General features: G+C 37.7%; 1 protein-coding gene across 1 annotated transcript in view; it reads right to left on the bottom strand.

Annotated features, from left to right (window-relative positions):
• The window catches only part of PCSK5 (proprotein convertase subtilisin/kexin type 5), a 618746-nt gene that overhangs the window by 306986 nt on the left and 296025 nt on the right, over window positions 1-15735 (bottom strand). Inside the window, 2 exon segments of the mRNA XM_036741047.1 lie at window positions 10456-10486; window positions 10489-10555. Of these exon segments, the coding sequence (XP_036596942.1) occupies window positions 10456-10486; window positions 10489-10555 (98 nt within the window).

Below are 15735 nucleotides of genomic sequence, written 5' to 3'. Positions count from 1 at the left end.
ACATGTCATTAAAGTATCAAGAGCAGACATCCATTTGTAGTTAAACACCTTGTTAATACCTTGTGAATCTGAGATTTCTGGGCTGTGAGGAAGGCTTCTCACAAATCAACTCCCTTTCACCAAAATAACAGAAAGAAATTTTGTTGTGTGAATTAGGCATTCTCATGCCCACATCACTTTCTTAAACAAATTAAATGACATCTGGTGGGCTTTCCTTCAGAAATGTTTAAATTCCTTACAAAACTATGGTGGAAGATAATTATAGGGTATAAGAATGGAACATGGAGTTGAGGAAATAAAGCACTCTATTGTGATGGAAAAAGCCTGGCTTTGAGTGCCAGTAGATTAGTCCTGCCTTTGCAGATTGGGATTTGGGTGATCTCTCAGAGCTTCAATTTCTTCATATGTAATATGAGGGGTTTCGACAAGATTTTCCAGGAAGAGAATAAAAGGGGGAATGGTGGAAAGAGATGATAACAGGGAACTAGAAGAGGAGAAATAGAAAGAAAGCAGTATGGGTACATCTTGTATTATATAACCCATATGTGATTTTAAAGAAGCATGGAGCTTATAATAGTTTAATCAATTCTTATAAACAGCATCACATTTCAAATGTATCAAGATTTTTGAGCAGGGGTGTGACAGGGTCAGATTTGGGTTTTAGTACCACTTTCTTGACCACTATGTGAAGAATGCACTAAAGAAAGGAGATCTGGAAATTCAGGAAAGAGGCTAAAAGGGTATGTTTTCTTTGAATATAATTGTAGAATTAAGTCAGAGAATGTTTCATCAGTAAAACATAGTTTGTAATTCTGAAAAACACTACAGTGTTACTACTTCAGTCTTTTTATCTTGATTGTCAAAGCCATTTTGGGGTGAAATGATATGAATTGCTATTTAAAAATAAACTTTTTTCTTGTCCCCATGAGCTGATCTTCGCTGGGTCCTGAATGGGACACACTTTATAAAAATGGCATGAGTTTCTTTTTGTCTCTTTTCTAAAATTACTGCACTCATCTCTTTATATTTATTGCACTAATTCCTTTATTTAAGAGCTCAGTTTCCCATAGGGCCTTTTAGCTTGGAACCTCCAGAGTCGCACTGTGAAAAACATATTGTTTTGAATTGTTAAATGGCCCATGTGATAATTATTTCATTTGTAATCACTGACTAGGTAGTCCCTTCCCACACGGCTGGAAAACTGCCAGGAGGAAAACAGAATACCCTGTCAAACCTGACAAATCAATGAATTTATGAGAGGAGAACCGCCCCCATACACAACGAAAAAGCACTTTTCTCACCTCCCCACTCTGATGCCTGTAGTTTCAAGTCTAAAATGTTTGCTTTGCCATTTATTTAATGATTTGTTATGACAAAAAAGTGAGCAATGATAAATAATAGAATAATGCTAAGTTTATATTTTGGCTTTTTGTTCGTTCATTTTAAATCCTGCAGGGTCTGAGTGCTGTGGGGTAGAGTGAATTCTTGATTCTTTTTCTCAGTCCCAGAAAAGACATTATGATGGAACAATAAGCATGTATTAAGGCCCTACTGTAGGCAAAGCCGTGTGCTGATGTACAGGGAGAGATACGAAGGTAAATGAAATATGGCTCCTGCCTTCATGGAGAGTACAATCTACTTTATCTGTATGCACTGATCTTATCGAGCAGCTCAAGATAGAAGCTTAATGAGAAGGGGGAAGATGCTACATTATGCCCCTATTCCTGTCTGAGTAGCTAAGCCCTTTTCTACATTTGTGATCCCAGGGGAGAAAGGGCACCTCAGCCTACAATGTCTGTCAAGTGAGATTTCTCCAAAGAAAGAGCTAAGTAGTCTCCTTGGTCTTCATGGAACTCGATTACAATCTACTTAAGACCAAGGATATGTTTGTTTTCATCTTTCTACCCCCTCTGTCTAGCAGGATACCTTGCTCAGGAGACAGCATGATTAAATGTTTGTTGAATTCAAGGAAACTGTGGCCACAGCAAAAGGAACTTGGACCATCCACTGTGGCATCAAGGTATTTTTGTTTTGGGGGTATGTCAATACACAGTGCATTCCCCAGTACTTAGCACAGTACCTGGCACATGAACACTTCATACAGGCTTGTTGACCAAGACTTAGCGAAAGAAAGCTAAGAACCCTAGAAGAGAATTATAACTATGATGACAAAGGGAAGCTTATTATTTTTAAAAACACTGACATTTGTCCTTTCCATGTACTTGATTACAGGTCAATAAATGTGATGATTTTTCTCATTCAGATTTTTTACAGGAATTGTACACTGTTTGCACTAGGGGAGTGAGGCCATTGTTACAGGCTAATTATATCTAGGGGGAAACACCATTACTATGTGCAAGAGTTTATCTGTAAGGTGAATTTTCCCACTTCAAATGTTTTGAAATATTATGTGCCCTAAGACAAAAGATGACAGAACAGGATTCAGGGGTTAAGTTTTGGAGGTGAGGGCAAAATGCTTTGGGATTGGGGTTTAAGTCTACCAGGGCCACTATAGGCTCAAGACTATTCATACATATTTAGCCCAGAGAGTACCTGGAACAACAGAATCTTGTTGTTCAGTCCTTTTTAGTCATTTCTGACTCTTTGTGACCCCATTTGGGGTTTTCTTGGCAAAGATACTGGAGTGGTTTGCCATTTCTTCCTCCAGCTCATCTTACAGATGAGAAAACTGAGGCAAACAGGGTTAAGTGACCTGCCCAGGGTCACACAGCTAGTGGGTATCTGGTGCCACATTTGAACTCATGAAGCAGAATCTTCCTGGCTCTAGGTCCAGCACTCTATCCACTACACCACGTAGCTGCCTTAGTAGAATCTTAGAATCTCTTAGTACGGGTTCAGGAAAGGCCCTTAAAAAAAGTCTTACTCTCACCTTTTGGCAGTGGAGGAAATAGGGTCAGAGAGGGCTTTTCCATGATCAGATAACTAGTAAGTGATGGGGCTGGGACTACAATCTAGGGGTCTTCTGACACAAAATTGAATGTTTTTCACTGCTATAAACTAAGAGGGAAATAATTTCCTGTAACACCCCCTTCCACTCCCCTCAATTATTACTACATTCTGAAATCAGTGCTGGCTTTGTCAACAATTGTAAGCACTCAGGGGCTCTTTTGTGCACTGCTGTCTGATAGCATTGACGACTTGCAGCTGCCCCTTGGGAGGAAAGAGCCCTCCTTTCTACCAACAGAAGTGATGATGTCTGGTTTTTTTTGTTAGTATGTTTTTACTTGCACGTGCAAACTAATTTTTAATATTTTAAAATGGCATGATAAGCACCTAAAAATCATTTCTCTTTGAGATCAATGTGACTGTTTCTATTCAGTGATAGGCGTTGGATAAAAATGTCATATTTTTGGCATGGTGGTCTCTGGCATTTTGGCACCTGGCCTCTCAGAATTGGAAGGTACGTTAGATATCAATTCATATCTGAGTAAGAATCTCCAACATGTTGTAAGTTAAAGAAATTGGGGATGTTTAACCTAAAGCAGAAAAGGTAGTGGGGGAAGGGTACAATAACTGTGTAGAGTATCTGAAAGGTTGTCATGTGGAAGAATGATTGTTTTGCTTGGCATCAAAGGAGTGCAGCAACAAGAATGATTAGGAGATGGAGAAATGCAGATTTTGATTCACCATAAGGAAGAAAAGTCTTCCTAATAATGTGAAACAACCAAAAGTAGAAGGTAGTGGCTTCCGTATCTTTGGAGCTCCTCCTGTACAGGTACGGGTTTACGTCTTAAGGTTCTCTCCAATTCTGGATCCTACCATGTGGGCTAAGACTGCCAGCTAAATCAGCATAAGAAAGTTAGGACAAATACATCCTTATAAGGCCAGTTGCTGAAACGGCAATAACCATCCAAGATAAGAGTTTTTTTTTCTCACGTCATTAGAAATGGATAGAAAAATACATATCCATCAGAATGCTGAGAGATAACACACTTTACTTTGCCAGTACAGTGATGGCTGTGATATTTAGCTGAATGTGAAAAGGATGGATCTCATCCTTGTGATCAAAATAGCATAGACACAGATGGCTAGAGCTGGAAGTGACCTTTGAGACCACTGAGTTCAATTCAAGAGATTTTGAGAAGCAGCATCTCATAGGGGGGTAAAAAAACAAACAAACCAACCAATTGATTTAGAGTTTGAGGACCTGGCTCTCCCACTTATTAGATCTATGACCTCTAACCTCTCTGTGCCTCAGTTTCCATACCTGTAAGATAAGCAAGGTTAAAGATGACCTCCAAGGTCCCCTATAGCTTTAAATCCGTGATCCTTTGGTCTGTCACTTCAGAGACAAAAAAACTGAGGCCTCCCAAAGTTGGCTTACTCAAGATCTACCACCAAGATTCAATTACTTTTAAAAGTAAAGGTTTGTAAGGACTTATAAAGGTTTATAAGGAAGCCATCAGAAAGCTAAACCATACCTATGAGAAACTTCATGAGGATCTTCACAAAGGAAAAGAATATATTTCTAGCAAAAAGAATTCAAGGAGTTGTGTTAGCCTTTCTATCACATGTGGTCTAAGCTTGAAGTCATGATCCTTAGTCTCTGTATGTACTCTTGGGATAGTATGCCTGTGATCTGGGCAGTGCCTTGTACCAACTGTCTTTACTATAGCAGCTTAGTAAATATCTGTTTCAAAAAGCCAAAACATACACATACACACACACACACACACACATACACACAGTAGGGATCTAGTAAAATTGGAAGGAATATGGTTGCAAAGGACATGAATTCTGATTCATTTTGCTGGAAACTTTTGCTTGAAACTGAAAGTTTTGTTAATATGCCTGCTCTGTTCCCACAAGCAGAAGATACCAATTATTCTTCACTCATTGAAAAGAAGGAGTTAATGTTAAGTCATATGAAGTTTGAGATAGGGATTACATGTGGAATCTGGGGTCTTCAGGGATATTATGTGGGGTGAAGAGGATCCTCACAACACATTCCACTGGGAGTAAAGTACTTGAATCTCAGTCCCCATCCTTGTCTATTGTCACTTCAACTTCCACCTTTTCTGTGGCTTTAATTTGTTGTAAATGGTGGACCTGTGGGAAATTCTTAGAAAAGCAGACAAAGAGGTTGTTCCCCTGCAAGTTATTGGCACTCTTCCCCATTGGTGGGTTTTTTGTTGAGTTGTTTCAGTTGGGTCAGACTCCTTGTGATCCCATTTGGGTTTTTCTTGGCCAAGACATTGGAGTGTTTTGCCGTTTTCTTCTCTAGGTCATTTTACAGATGAGGACACTGAGGCAAACAAGATTAAGTGACTTGCCCAGGGTCACACAGCTAGTACGTGTCTGAGGCCAGATTTGAACTCAAGAAGAGGAGTCTTCCTGACTCAAAGCCCAACACTCTAACCACTGTGCCACCTAGCTGCTCTCTTGGAATTAGAGCTCTTAATTGGCCTCAAACCTGGAAATTCGATGGGCTGGTCTAGTATATAGACACTGATGTCAAGAAAAAGAAAAAGAAAGGAGAATCAAATTGTTTTCTAAGAATGTATTACTTTTCATATATTGATCAGCTCAGTCATAATCTCATCTGTGTAAATGAATCATTAAAGAGTGAACCTAAGGAATGTTGCATGTGAAATTCAGTAGTGATATAAAGAATTGTCATTGGTAGGATATTACAATAACTTCTCAAAGAATAATGTGTTCCTCAGACTCAAGTAAAGAAAACTTGATTATGATGGTACAAGTGTCACCGTGCTTGTGATTGTAGCATTTTTTTCAATTACATGTTTTGGGTTTTTTTCCCCACACATATGTAACATAGCAGCAAACAAACTAATTGAGGACTGTATTGCTCTTCCTGTCTATCTAATGCCACCAAAGTATGAACAAATCCCTTCTCCCCTTCCAATCTTGTTCATATTTAAAAAATATAATCGGATTTTTTTATATTGGTAAACTATTTAAACTTAGCAAATTGAAAATGACCAGGAGTTATTATATTTGCAGGACTTATTTGCATGTCAATAATATGCAGACATTTCAGCGAGGTTTTTAAAGGTGGAATAAATGTTCACTCTAATGAAAAAGTCACGTAGTTTGAATTTTACATGGTAGGTTTCAATTGTTCTCTTTGACCACATTCTAACTTTTAAAGTTCAGAAGTTTCATGTTTAAATGCCAATGTTTGATGGTCATAGAGTAATGTGACATTTGAGTTGAACAGAACCTTGTTAAGTCATGATGGACTCTTCATGATTCCGTGGACCACAGCAAGCCATCCATGGTGTTTTCTTGGCAAAGATACTAGAGTGGTTTGCCATTTCCTTCTCCAGCAGATTAAGGTAAATGGAGGTTAAGTAACCTGACCAGGGTCACACAGTTGGTAAGTGTCTGGGGTCAGATTTGAACTCAAGTCTTCCTGACCTAGATGCCTCAAAATGGAACCTTATTCTAATCTGCTTGTCTTACAAATTGAGAAACTGAGTATAATCATAGAATCTTAGAGTTAGAATGTTAACAATTATCTTCAAGAGTTTTTAATTTGAGGCCCATGAATTTATTCTTTAAAAAACTTGATAACTGTATGTGAATTTAATAAATTTTCTCTGTAATCCTAATTTTTTAATTTTTTGCATTTAAAAACATTATTCTAAGAAGGAGTCCCTAGGTTTCACCAGATAGCCAAAGGGGTCCATGACACAAAAAATGATAGGAACCACTGATCAATTATAGTTCAAATTTATGGACTTTTTTTTATAGACGAGGCCCAAAAAAGTAATTATATTACTATGAACTCCTTAAGGGCAAGAGGAGTGATTTTTTTTTCCTCCTAAATCTCTAATGTCTTTTACTTCTTAGGCACTTAATAAAAGTTTCCTGAATTGTGCAAGGCCTTTAGCTTGAGATTATATAAAATATGAACTTTTTTTGGTCCTTGATTGCCAAGATTTTCTTCTCAAAATTTAACTGCAAGTGTACAGTTGCAGCTTGATTATTACTTCTAGACTGAATTACTGACATTCCTTCATGCAAGAACCATATCCTGGTTTCAGATTTCTCCAATGACAAAGGTTTGTGATAGGGTGTAATACTACATATTGAATATGTCACAATATCCAGGTATATCTTATTGAAATTTCATTTTTTCCCCAATTGAAATCTTAGATTATATAAACCCATGTTCCATAGTAAGGTGCACATATTTTCCTAAAATAAAGGACAATAGTTAAATCACTCTGAGTGTGTGTGTGGTGTGTGTGTGTGTGTGTGTGTGTACACATTTATGTGTTGGTGATAGGTAGCAGTGAGGGGTTGTGTGGCACAGAGAATGAATTTGAATTAATCATTTCAGCAGCTCAGACTCATCATTACCCTCAAATTTCTTCCCACTTAGCTGTCTTTTCTCTCATCCTGGAAGGGCGCTAAATGAACCTTCCCTTCTTCCCCAGTGGGATTGTCATGATTCTTTAGGAAAATGACTGTTTATTGTTCAAGGCCAGCCATAATGTCCTTGGCCTTCAGAATATCCACTGAAGGAAATTATAGTAGCAAGTTTGATAAATTATTCTGTTCACATACTTGACTGTTGATAAGAGAATGGGTTACCTTGTTATAGGTCAAATCTTGCTAGAATTAACCCCAAGAGTCTGTCCAAAGTGCTTATCTTATACCAAGAATTTGTTATACTGAATGTAATTTGAAATAAGTAGGCTACCGGCTAAGTCTTAGAAATCTCTTGCTTTCACATATGATGACATCAGATATCTACTCACAAACAGGGCAGCCTAGGTGATGGACAAAATTAACTATAATAGATCATAATGCAAGAAGTTAAGTTGGAACTCACAGGCTTTAGTATGCCACTCACGATTGGAGTACCATAATGGATGATTTATACCTTATTCAAATGGAACTAATTAGATTAAAAGAAAATGGGAAGATTAGTAAGATATCCTCTAGTTTGGACCTCTAGGCACTGGAGGGGAGTTTAGAAGTTTAGAATAAATGAAGAAGAAATAGGAACAATATTATTATGGAGGGGATATACTAAAGGCTTCTTAGTCAGAAACAAATGACAATTTCAAGAAGCAGATAACAAAGCTGATGTGGTGGGATGGTATTGAAGTGACAGAGATCTTCAGCCATCCAGATATCTGCTCAAGCTCTATCATTCTGCTATGAGCAGAATAACAAATGAATCATTGATAACTTGCTTATACATTGCATTCTTTAAAAGGTAGAAGAAATGACAAGGCAAAGTACCATTTTTGACATGAATATGAACAATAACTTACATAAGAAGTAGAAATGATTAGAAACTTGTCAAGAAGAGACCACTCACTGCATCTTAGAGTTCTTCATACGTGGATAAAAAGGAGAATGCTAAATACCATCTGATTCTGAGAGAATGCTTTCAAAGAATTCAGAAGAAAAGGATAGGAAGGATGCTGTCCTATAAGATTCTATAAGGAAAGTGGTCTCAATCAGGATGGGATTCTCCCAAGAATAAAATTCTGACAAAGAAAAAAACAGAAATGATTCCAATGAGGAAGAAAATAGAAAGCTAGTATCTAAAGAAACCCAAGGGGCTACACATATTTAAAAAAAATACATATATAGGAAGAATAACACAAGGGCAGGTCACTGATGACAGTAACAAAGAATGTTAATTAAGAATACCAGAGCCTAGAAAAAGCTAAGTCTTGTGTTTAAGCCTACGAATAAACAACAGAAAAAAGTCTTTTTCTGCTCTGGTAGAAGGTCAATGAAGGGACAAGATGATTGATCAAGGTAGATAGGACAATGATAATTAGAAATAGAGAGATGTAATCTTACTGTCTTTTTTCCCTCTGCCATGAATGATCTTCAGGTTCTGATGTATAGAATAAACGGGTAACAGGGAATTGAGATCTTCAGATAGGGGAGGTGATAAGACTAGCTGCCCTTAATAAATTCAAGTTCCAAGGTCCAGGTAAACTATTTCCTATGGCAGAAAAAAAATGCTAATATAATTGCTGAGCCATTGTCAGTGGTCTTTGAAAAATCCTGAAGAAAAATTAATTTAAGAAAATTTTAAGTCCTAAAGTAAGGATGAGGGGCTACATGGAGCTGGAAGAGATGGCTAACACATGGCAGGAGAGAAGTTGGATCCAAAAAGTATCAGTAGTCTAGGACCAATGTGCTAAGATGAATAAAAGTAAATTAAATGGGGTTAAGGATAGAGGCCTACATTTGGGTCAGAAAATCTCAAATGCAGGAGTAATGACTTGACAAACTGTCTAGGCCAGTGGTGTCAAACTCAAATAGAACCAAGAGCCTCAAAACCCTGCATAAGAATTCCTGGGACTTCAGCTTGACTTAGAAAACCACATATTAATATTATCTATGTTTGTCATATTTCTAATTATTTTATTAACATTTTCCCAATTAATTTTAATCTGGTTTGGGCCACACTCATGAGTGTTATGACTCACATGTATGACACCTCTAGTCTAGACAGCATTTCATGAAACAAAGGCCAAGGGGTTTTTATGGATTGTAAGAACTGTGGTTTTTAAAAGCTAGAAAACTAACAAAAAGTTAACTAGCCAGAAGAGGGAACTCATAGACTTTTGTTCTAGTCAAAATGACAATATTGTTTTCATTTTGGGGTGCCATATTTTATGATGGGCATTGAGGAAACTAAGCATACCCAGAGGAGGGCAACTATGGTAGGAGGCCTGGAACATCAAGTTCTTTTAAGAACTTGGGATTGTTTATCCAAAGAGAAGAGAAGACTTGGAGGGACCAACTAGTCCTTCAAGTATATGAAGGGCTGTCATTTGAAGCAAGATCAGACTTCCCTCACTTGACCCCGAGGGCAGACTGAGAGAAGTGAATGGGAATTCAAAAGAGGCAGATTTCATGTGGTTATAAGGGACACGCTTACAAACAACTTAAGCTGTCTGAAGCCCAGAATGGGATCCCTTGGAAAGGAATGAGTTCCACTGGAAATCCTTAAGCAATGGTAAAGGATAGACTTGTTAGGAATGCCTTAAAGTAATTCTATCTTGAGGTATGGGTGGCATTAGGTGACCTCTGGGGTCCCTTCCAATTCTGAGGTTCTATGATTCTAAGGAACAGCGACTAAGGTAAATAAAAACTGGCAAAGCCTAACTCCCCAGCTTTACATCCTATGTACAAGCTTAATATTGACACATATGTCTGCCATCTTTCCATGCAGGAACTAATCCTTGTATTTGTCAGGAAGGTAACTCCAGTAGCCTTTGATATTACAAAGATCAGGATCAACTACCTCCCCTATATCTCTAACAAAAATCTTCCAATCCCAGCTAAATATAGAATAAAACCTATCGGGGGGAGGGCATGAAGGGGGAAAAAGATGATATTCTGAGTGGCTGGGGAGGGAGTAGTGTTCAAGAAACTACTGGAAAGAGGGTGTCACCAGTTTAATAGAAGGTACAGATCACAACTTACTTGGCTTCTAAGGCCAGGGCGATGATGCCGCAGCCATAGGAGCTGAGGCAGATGTTCCTGTATGGTTGTCTGTGCAACGCTGCCTTAAGTCTGTGGTGATCTGGAAAGAGGAAAAGTGAAACTTTAGGATGCAGCTGGGAGAGCCCCAAAATGCAAAAGCAAATTATTTTCTGTGGCCAATAAGAGTCAATGTGAGAGAAGAAATAAACGTTGAATGGGAGAAGGAATGTCATCATAAATGGGGGGAGAGAAGAGAATGGAAAGGGGGAGGAGGGGAAAACTTTGAAAATATTAGTTTGATGGTTATCAAAAGAATTGTAATAATTTACATTCCTATGGAAAATTGCTTCAAATCACTAATTAGAAAGATCAAAATAACTAGCACTTAGCATAGTGTCTGATGCATAGTAAGTTCTTAGTAAATGCTGGTTGACTTAGTTTTCACTTCACGCTCGAAAAATTGGCAAAGATGAAAGACAAGAATGGAAATAGTCAAGGTGGGAAGAATTGTACGAATACAACCCCATTAATACAGGGTGGAAGAGCTATGAATTGGTCCAAATATTAAGAAACAAGTAGGAATTATACTTTTTTAAAAAGTAACCAAAATGAATTGTCCACATCCCAGAGATCCCATTGCTATGTACATAACTCTAAAGAGGTATAATGGCAAGCAAACTGGGACTTTTGCTGTTTTTTTCTTTTGGAGTACTTCTCAGCACTAAGAAAATCAGTGCCTTTGATTGAGTCTTGCCTTTGATTGAATCAAGAGTCTTTGACTGAAAATTATATACTCTGAGGTTAGCATTTTGCTTTGGGGGCTCAGTCATTGGAAGAGTGTTCATGCGATTTGGCCAGATGAGGCTCTGGTTAGCCGTTAAGGATCCCCCTGGTTTTGAAAACCCACATCTTGGTGCTTCTGTTTCTGGTAACTATGTATGTATTGCTATGTTCAGACAGTTAGAAGCCCTGTCCTGCCTGAATTTGTGTTATTTGTTTGTTATATAATTTCTGCTTGTAATTTCTGTTTGTGTTTTCTCTGAAGTTCAGGGTGCTGACTTTTTCCCCTGAACTAAGTGAATGATATATGTATGTTTAATTAAAGTGAGATTGTAAACCCCTTAAAATTGCTTTCCTTAGAAAAGCAGATCAAAGAATCTGTGCTAGCAGCCCTCCTGTGTGCTGGTGTTATTGGCCTCATATCTGCACAGCAGCTGCAAGCCTCATTGTTGTTACAAGAGGTCAAAGACAAAAAGAAAGATTCTAGCAGGACTTTTGTGTCCACAAAGAACTAGATACAAAGTAAGTAGCAATCAATTTGGTTGTATATGAATGTCTTACTCCATTACTGTACTGTGAGAAATAACAACTTTAAGACAAACTGTGAGACATGCTATATGTGTTAGTTTTACTGAACTAACTTTTTTCCTTTTTTTTCTTAAAAATCTTTTTTTTTTTTTTTACAAAGAATGGATTGCTGGGTGGGGAGCAGGGACATATTCAGAAATGAGTTTGATATAAAAACTTCTTCCAAGAGATAAATAAGATTTTAAAAATAGGAGACCAAATAAGATTTAAAAAAAAATACTGGTTTTAATCCACTGCCTCAAATGCCTCCATGGCCAACCATCTCCAAATAATTATTCATTTGAAATGCACCTGTAAAATGAAGGATCTGAAAATTGTGCTTAAAAATGGATCATCCATCTGTCGAAACAAAAATAATACCAAGAGAAGCTTAGAAATAATTCTGTTCACACCCACGACATTTTAGTCATAATTATAAGTGTGCAGTAGGATACCTGCATTTGCGTGTGTGTGTGTGTGTGTGTGGTGTGTGTGTGTGTGTATGTGTAAGGGGGAGGAAGGAGGAGGGAGGAGGAAGGAGAGAGAGAATGAGAATTATTACTAGAATAGAATTAAGTGATTCGTGGAAATGAGTATGAACAAAGATCCCCAAAGACTTAAAAGAACAATACAAACAATTTATGAATTAGCCTACATGTAACACAAATTCATGGCATTATTTTGTTTGCTTGTCATTATGAGTAGATTTGGCGTCACTGTATTTTCCTTGTAAAAAATATAGAACCTAGATAAATAATGTCTGACCAGTGTGAATCTAGTTCAATGCGGGAATGGCTGAACACCATGGCCATCCAATAAGTGTTCAGTGGTTTGTGAGATGAGTTAGCGATCTTATTCTAGTTGCTAGTGGAAATCAGTAATGCAATTGGCTCCTTTCTTGACCAACATAGCAGAAAGGTGAAGGGCGGGTGGCGAAAACAATGACCTTTCTCTCTAATCTCTACATGTGGTCCTTCCAAGATGACTTGAGGATTAATGGGATTCAGTTTGTAAAAGTGCACTGAGCTACCCAGAAGAAAGTACTACATAAAATCCCTAATAAACTAGCTGTGGAATTTCTTTTAAGTCCTACTAGAACAAATAGGATCTTTCAAAGGACAGAATCCAAAGATGTCAGAAGCAGTTGAGAAGACCATGTGCATATGCATGAAATTGGTGATTCTTTACTGAAATCATAGGATTCTGTTGGAGCTGGAAGGGGTCTTTGAGGTCATCTAGTTAACGCTCTCCTTTTATAGGGATACCATCAATTTGCAGGATCATTCTTATTTTCATGTTTTCTTTCTTTCTTGATTTTCCTCTTCTGCCCTTCCTTCTGCTTTATGCACTGTAATTTACCTGGCTTTCTTGACTCATGATTATACATTTAGAGAGGCGCTGAAATACAGATTATGAAGCAGACGAAGATGGGAGTGGGGAGGGCTACCAAAATTTATAGCCTGGCCACTAATACCCAGCCTGCATTATGACCTAATTGAGATTCAAGAGCAATAGACACTGAAATACTTGAGAGGAAAGGAAAAAAAAATTATATGTATTATACTAAGTGTTTATCTAGAGACCAAGTTTCTATGTTTCATGTGGGACTAGATTTAGAAAGCTCAGCCTTTTCAGAATTGGTTTTAAACCAGATGAGTCTGTCTCATGTGAATGCATTCATTCTAGAAAGAAAAGAAGCACAGTTATGGGGTTCATGCACCAGCGACCAATGTCTTTTATGGTCCTCACATATGCTGAAGCCCAGAGAGAAGGTTTGCCTACATTCTTCTAAGTTGAGTCCATTCATACAGATTTGTTTCTTTTACCAAGTGTTATGGTTCCCCACTCTTCCCAGAAGCATAACAAAAGACTGAAGATTTTGCAGGATATTTTTCCTCACTCCTCAATTGTGAAGATGCTCTCAAACCTCAAAACATATTCCAAAAAAAAAAAAAAAAACCAAACTAAAATCATAGTACCACTATATCAAGAGTATATGCAAAATTTACGAACATATCAAATAAACCACTGTGGCCATTCCAAGACCATACCTTTATATTTTCATAATGTCAAGTGCCAAATGATAATTTGCCTTTTCCCATCCAGCACTCTCATTTTGTGTGCCCATCACTCACATATACAAATTTAGGCACATCTTTTGATAAATCTGAAAGAAATGACTATGTTATCTGTCTATCCATTTTTGTATAATCTATATTTAAAAAGTCATCTTTATGTTTTTACTCTGAAGTAATAATAAATATGTACCTGTAGCATTCCCCAACCTATCCTCATTTTATTTTTTTCTTTCAGCAAGTCTTTTCTCAAGGAAACTCAAGCCCATTCTCTACACCCCACCCCCACCTCTGCTTAGGGGGAAGAAAGAGACAAAGAAGACATCCCCATTCCCTTCTCTTCCTGTTTCAAGTGGAAATTCCTGCAGGGCTGTTTCAAAAGAAAGTTACAGACAGTGGTGAAGATGTTTAGGTGTAAATTACCGGAAAGATCTAAGGCAGGGTTTTCATCGTTAAAGGAGCACTGCCCCATCAGAGAACTCTTGGGTCTCTCCTTAGAAAGAAACATAATAAGACCACCAAGGAACAAGCAAATTTCAAGGAAAAAAATGACATTCTCAATTCTGGGACCACATGGGGGGGTCAACCTCATTAATCACAATACATGCATAGAGAACCTGATGGAGTCACAAAGCATGAGTTAAAAGGATGGTTAGCATTCAGCTGTCAGTTTGCCCCATGGGAGCAGGGAGAAGGGAGAATCTATGTGTATCACCCAGATGAGGATACAAGGGAATTTACAATACAGTGTTCAAGACTACCCAAAAGTATATGGGTCTTGATTTCAGTCCAGGCTGCATTTTTTTTTGTGAAATATAAATTCCTTGATTTCACCACCCAATATGGAATTTTCACCAGTAGGCCTCTTAGGTGACCTATGAAAATCCTGTTTTTGCCGCTGAGTGAAATAAAGAGGGAATGGCACTAGGCTCCTAATAAAAGTTGTCCCAGCCATCTCTACTAGCCGAAACCAGATGATTGTCCACAGTAATTCAGCTAAAGATACAGAGAGTTGGTTGGCAAATTTGTATTAAACAGTTAACTTCCTTTGAAACCTTAGTTGGGGTCAGGAGCAGAGGGCTGGGGCGGGGTGTCTATTAAGTCTATTGTCTTTATATGTTTAGAACAGGGGGTCTTAAGCTATGTGAACTTGATTAAAATATTTTAATAATTTCATTTCAATATAATTGATTTCTTTTAAATTCTATGTATTTTAATTTATACATTAAGGACACTATTTTGAAAAACAGTCCATTGACTTCACCAGAATGTCAGAGGGGTCCGTGTCTGTCACACACCCTCTCCCCACCAATGGTATAGAGAAAAAGTTTAAGAACCTTTGGTTGAGAAAGTGAGAATGAACAGATCAAAATAGGGTTTCCACCAACATAACTTCTGAGGTGATCATTATAATTTTTAAAAGCTGTCTCTTATTTCTTGATATTTCTCATTTCATTGCTTGAGGCCTTAGCAGTGACTAGAACATTTTACCGAGTGATCATAATTCCTGATGCTACTTCAGCTTAAACTGACTCATGCATTCAATGACAGAATTTCAAAACTTTGCTGTCCTTGCTTTTGGTTCCCTGACATCATATTGATCATACCAACTCCCATATTTTGAGGAGGCCCTATAGTATCTTATCAGCTAAAGAGTGACTGAACACAGGGAAATTTTCTTTTTAAGCAGAAAGTGATATTAGAGTCTGCTAAGCTGAATCAATTTCTACTGTCAATTTTTATCTCTGTTTTTTAAACATTGGCCAAGAAAAGTCGTTCCAGATCCCTCATGAGGGCTAATGGTAGAATTGAAAACCTAAAATGTATTAATGAATAAAATATATGGTGTTGATTTATT

The sequence above is a fragment of the Trichosurus vulpecula genome, chromosome 1 (assembly GCF_011100635.1).
Source record: "Trichosurus vulpecula isolate mTriVul1 chromosome 1, mTriVul1.pri, whole genome shotgun sequence".
In the NCBI taxonomy this organism is placed as follows: Eukaryota; Metazoa; Chordata; class Mammalia; order Diprotodontia; family Phalangeridae; genus Trichosurus; species Trichosurus vulpecula.
Note: the sequence above shows the minus strand (reverse complement) of the source record. Positions and strands in the feature narration are given on the sequence as shown.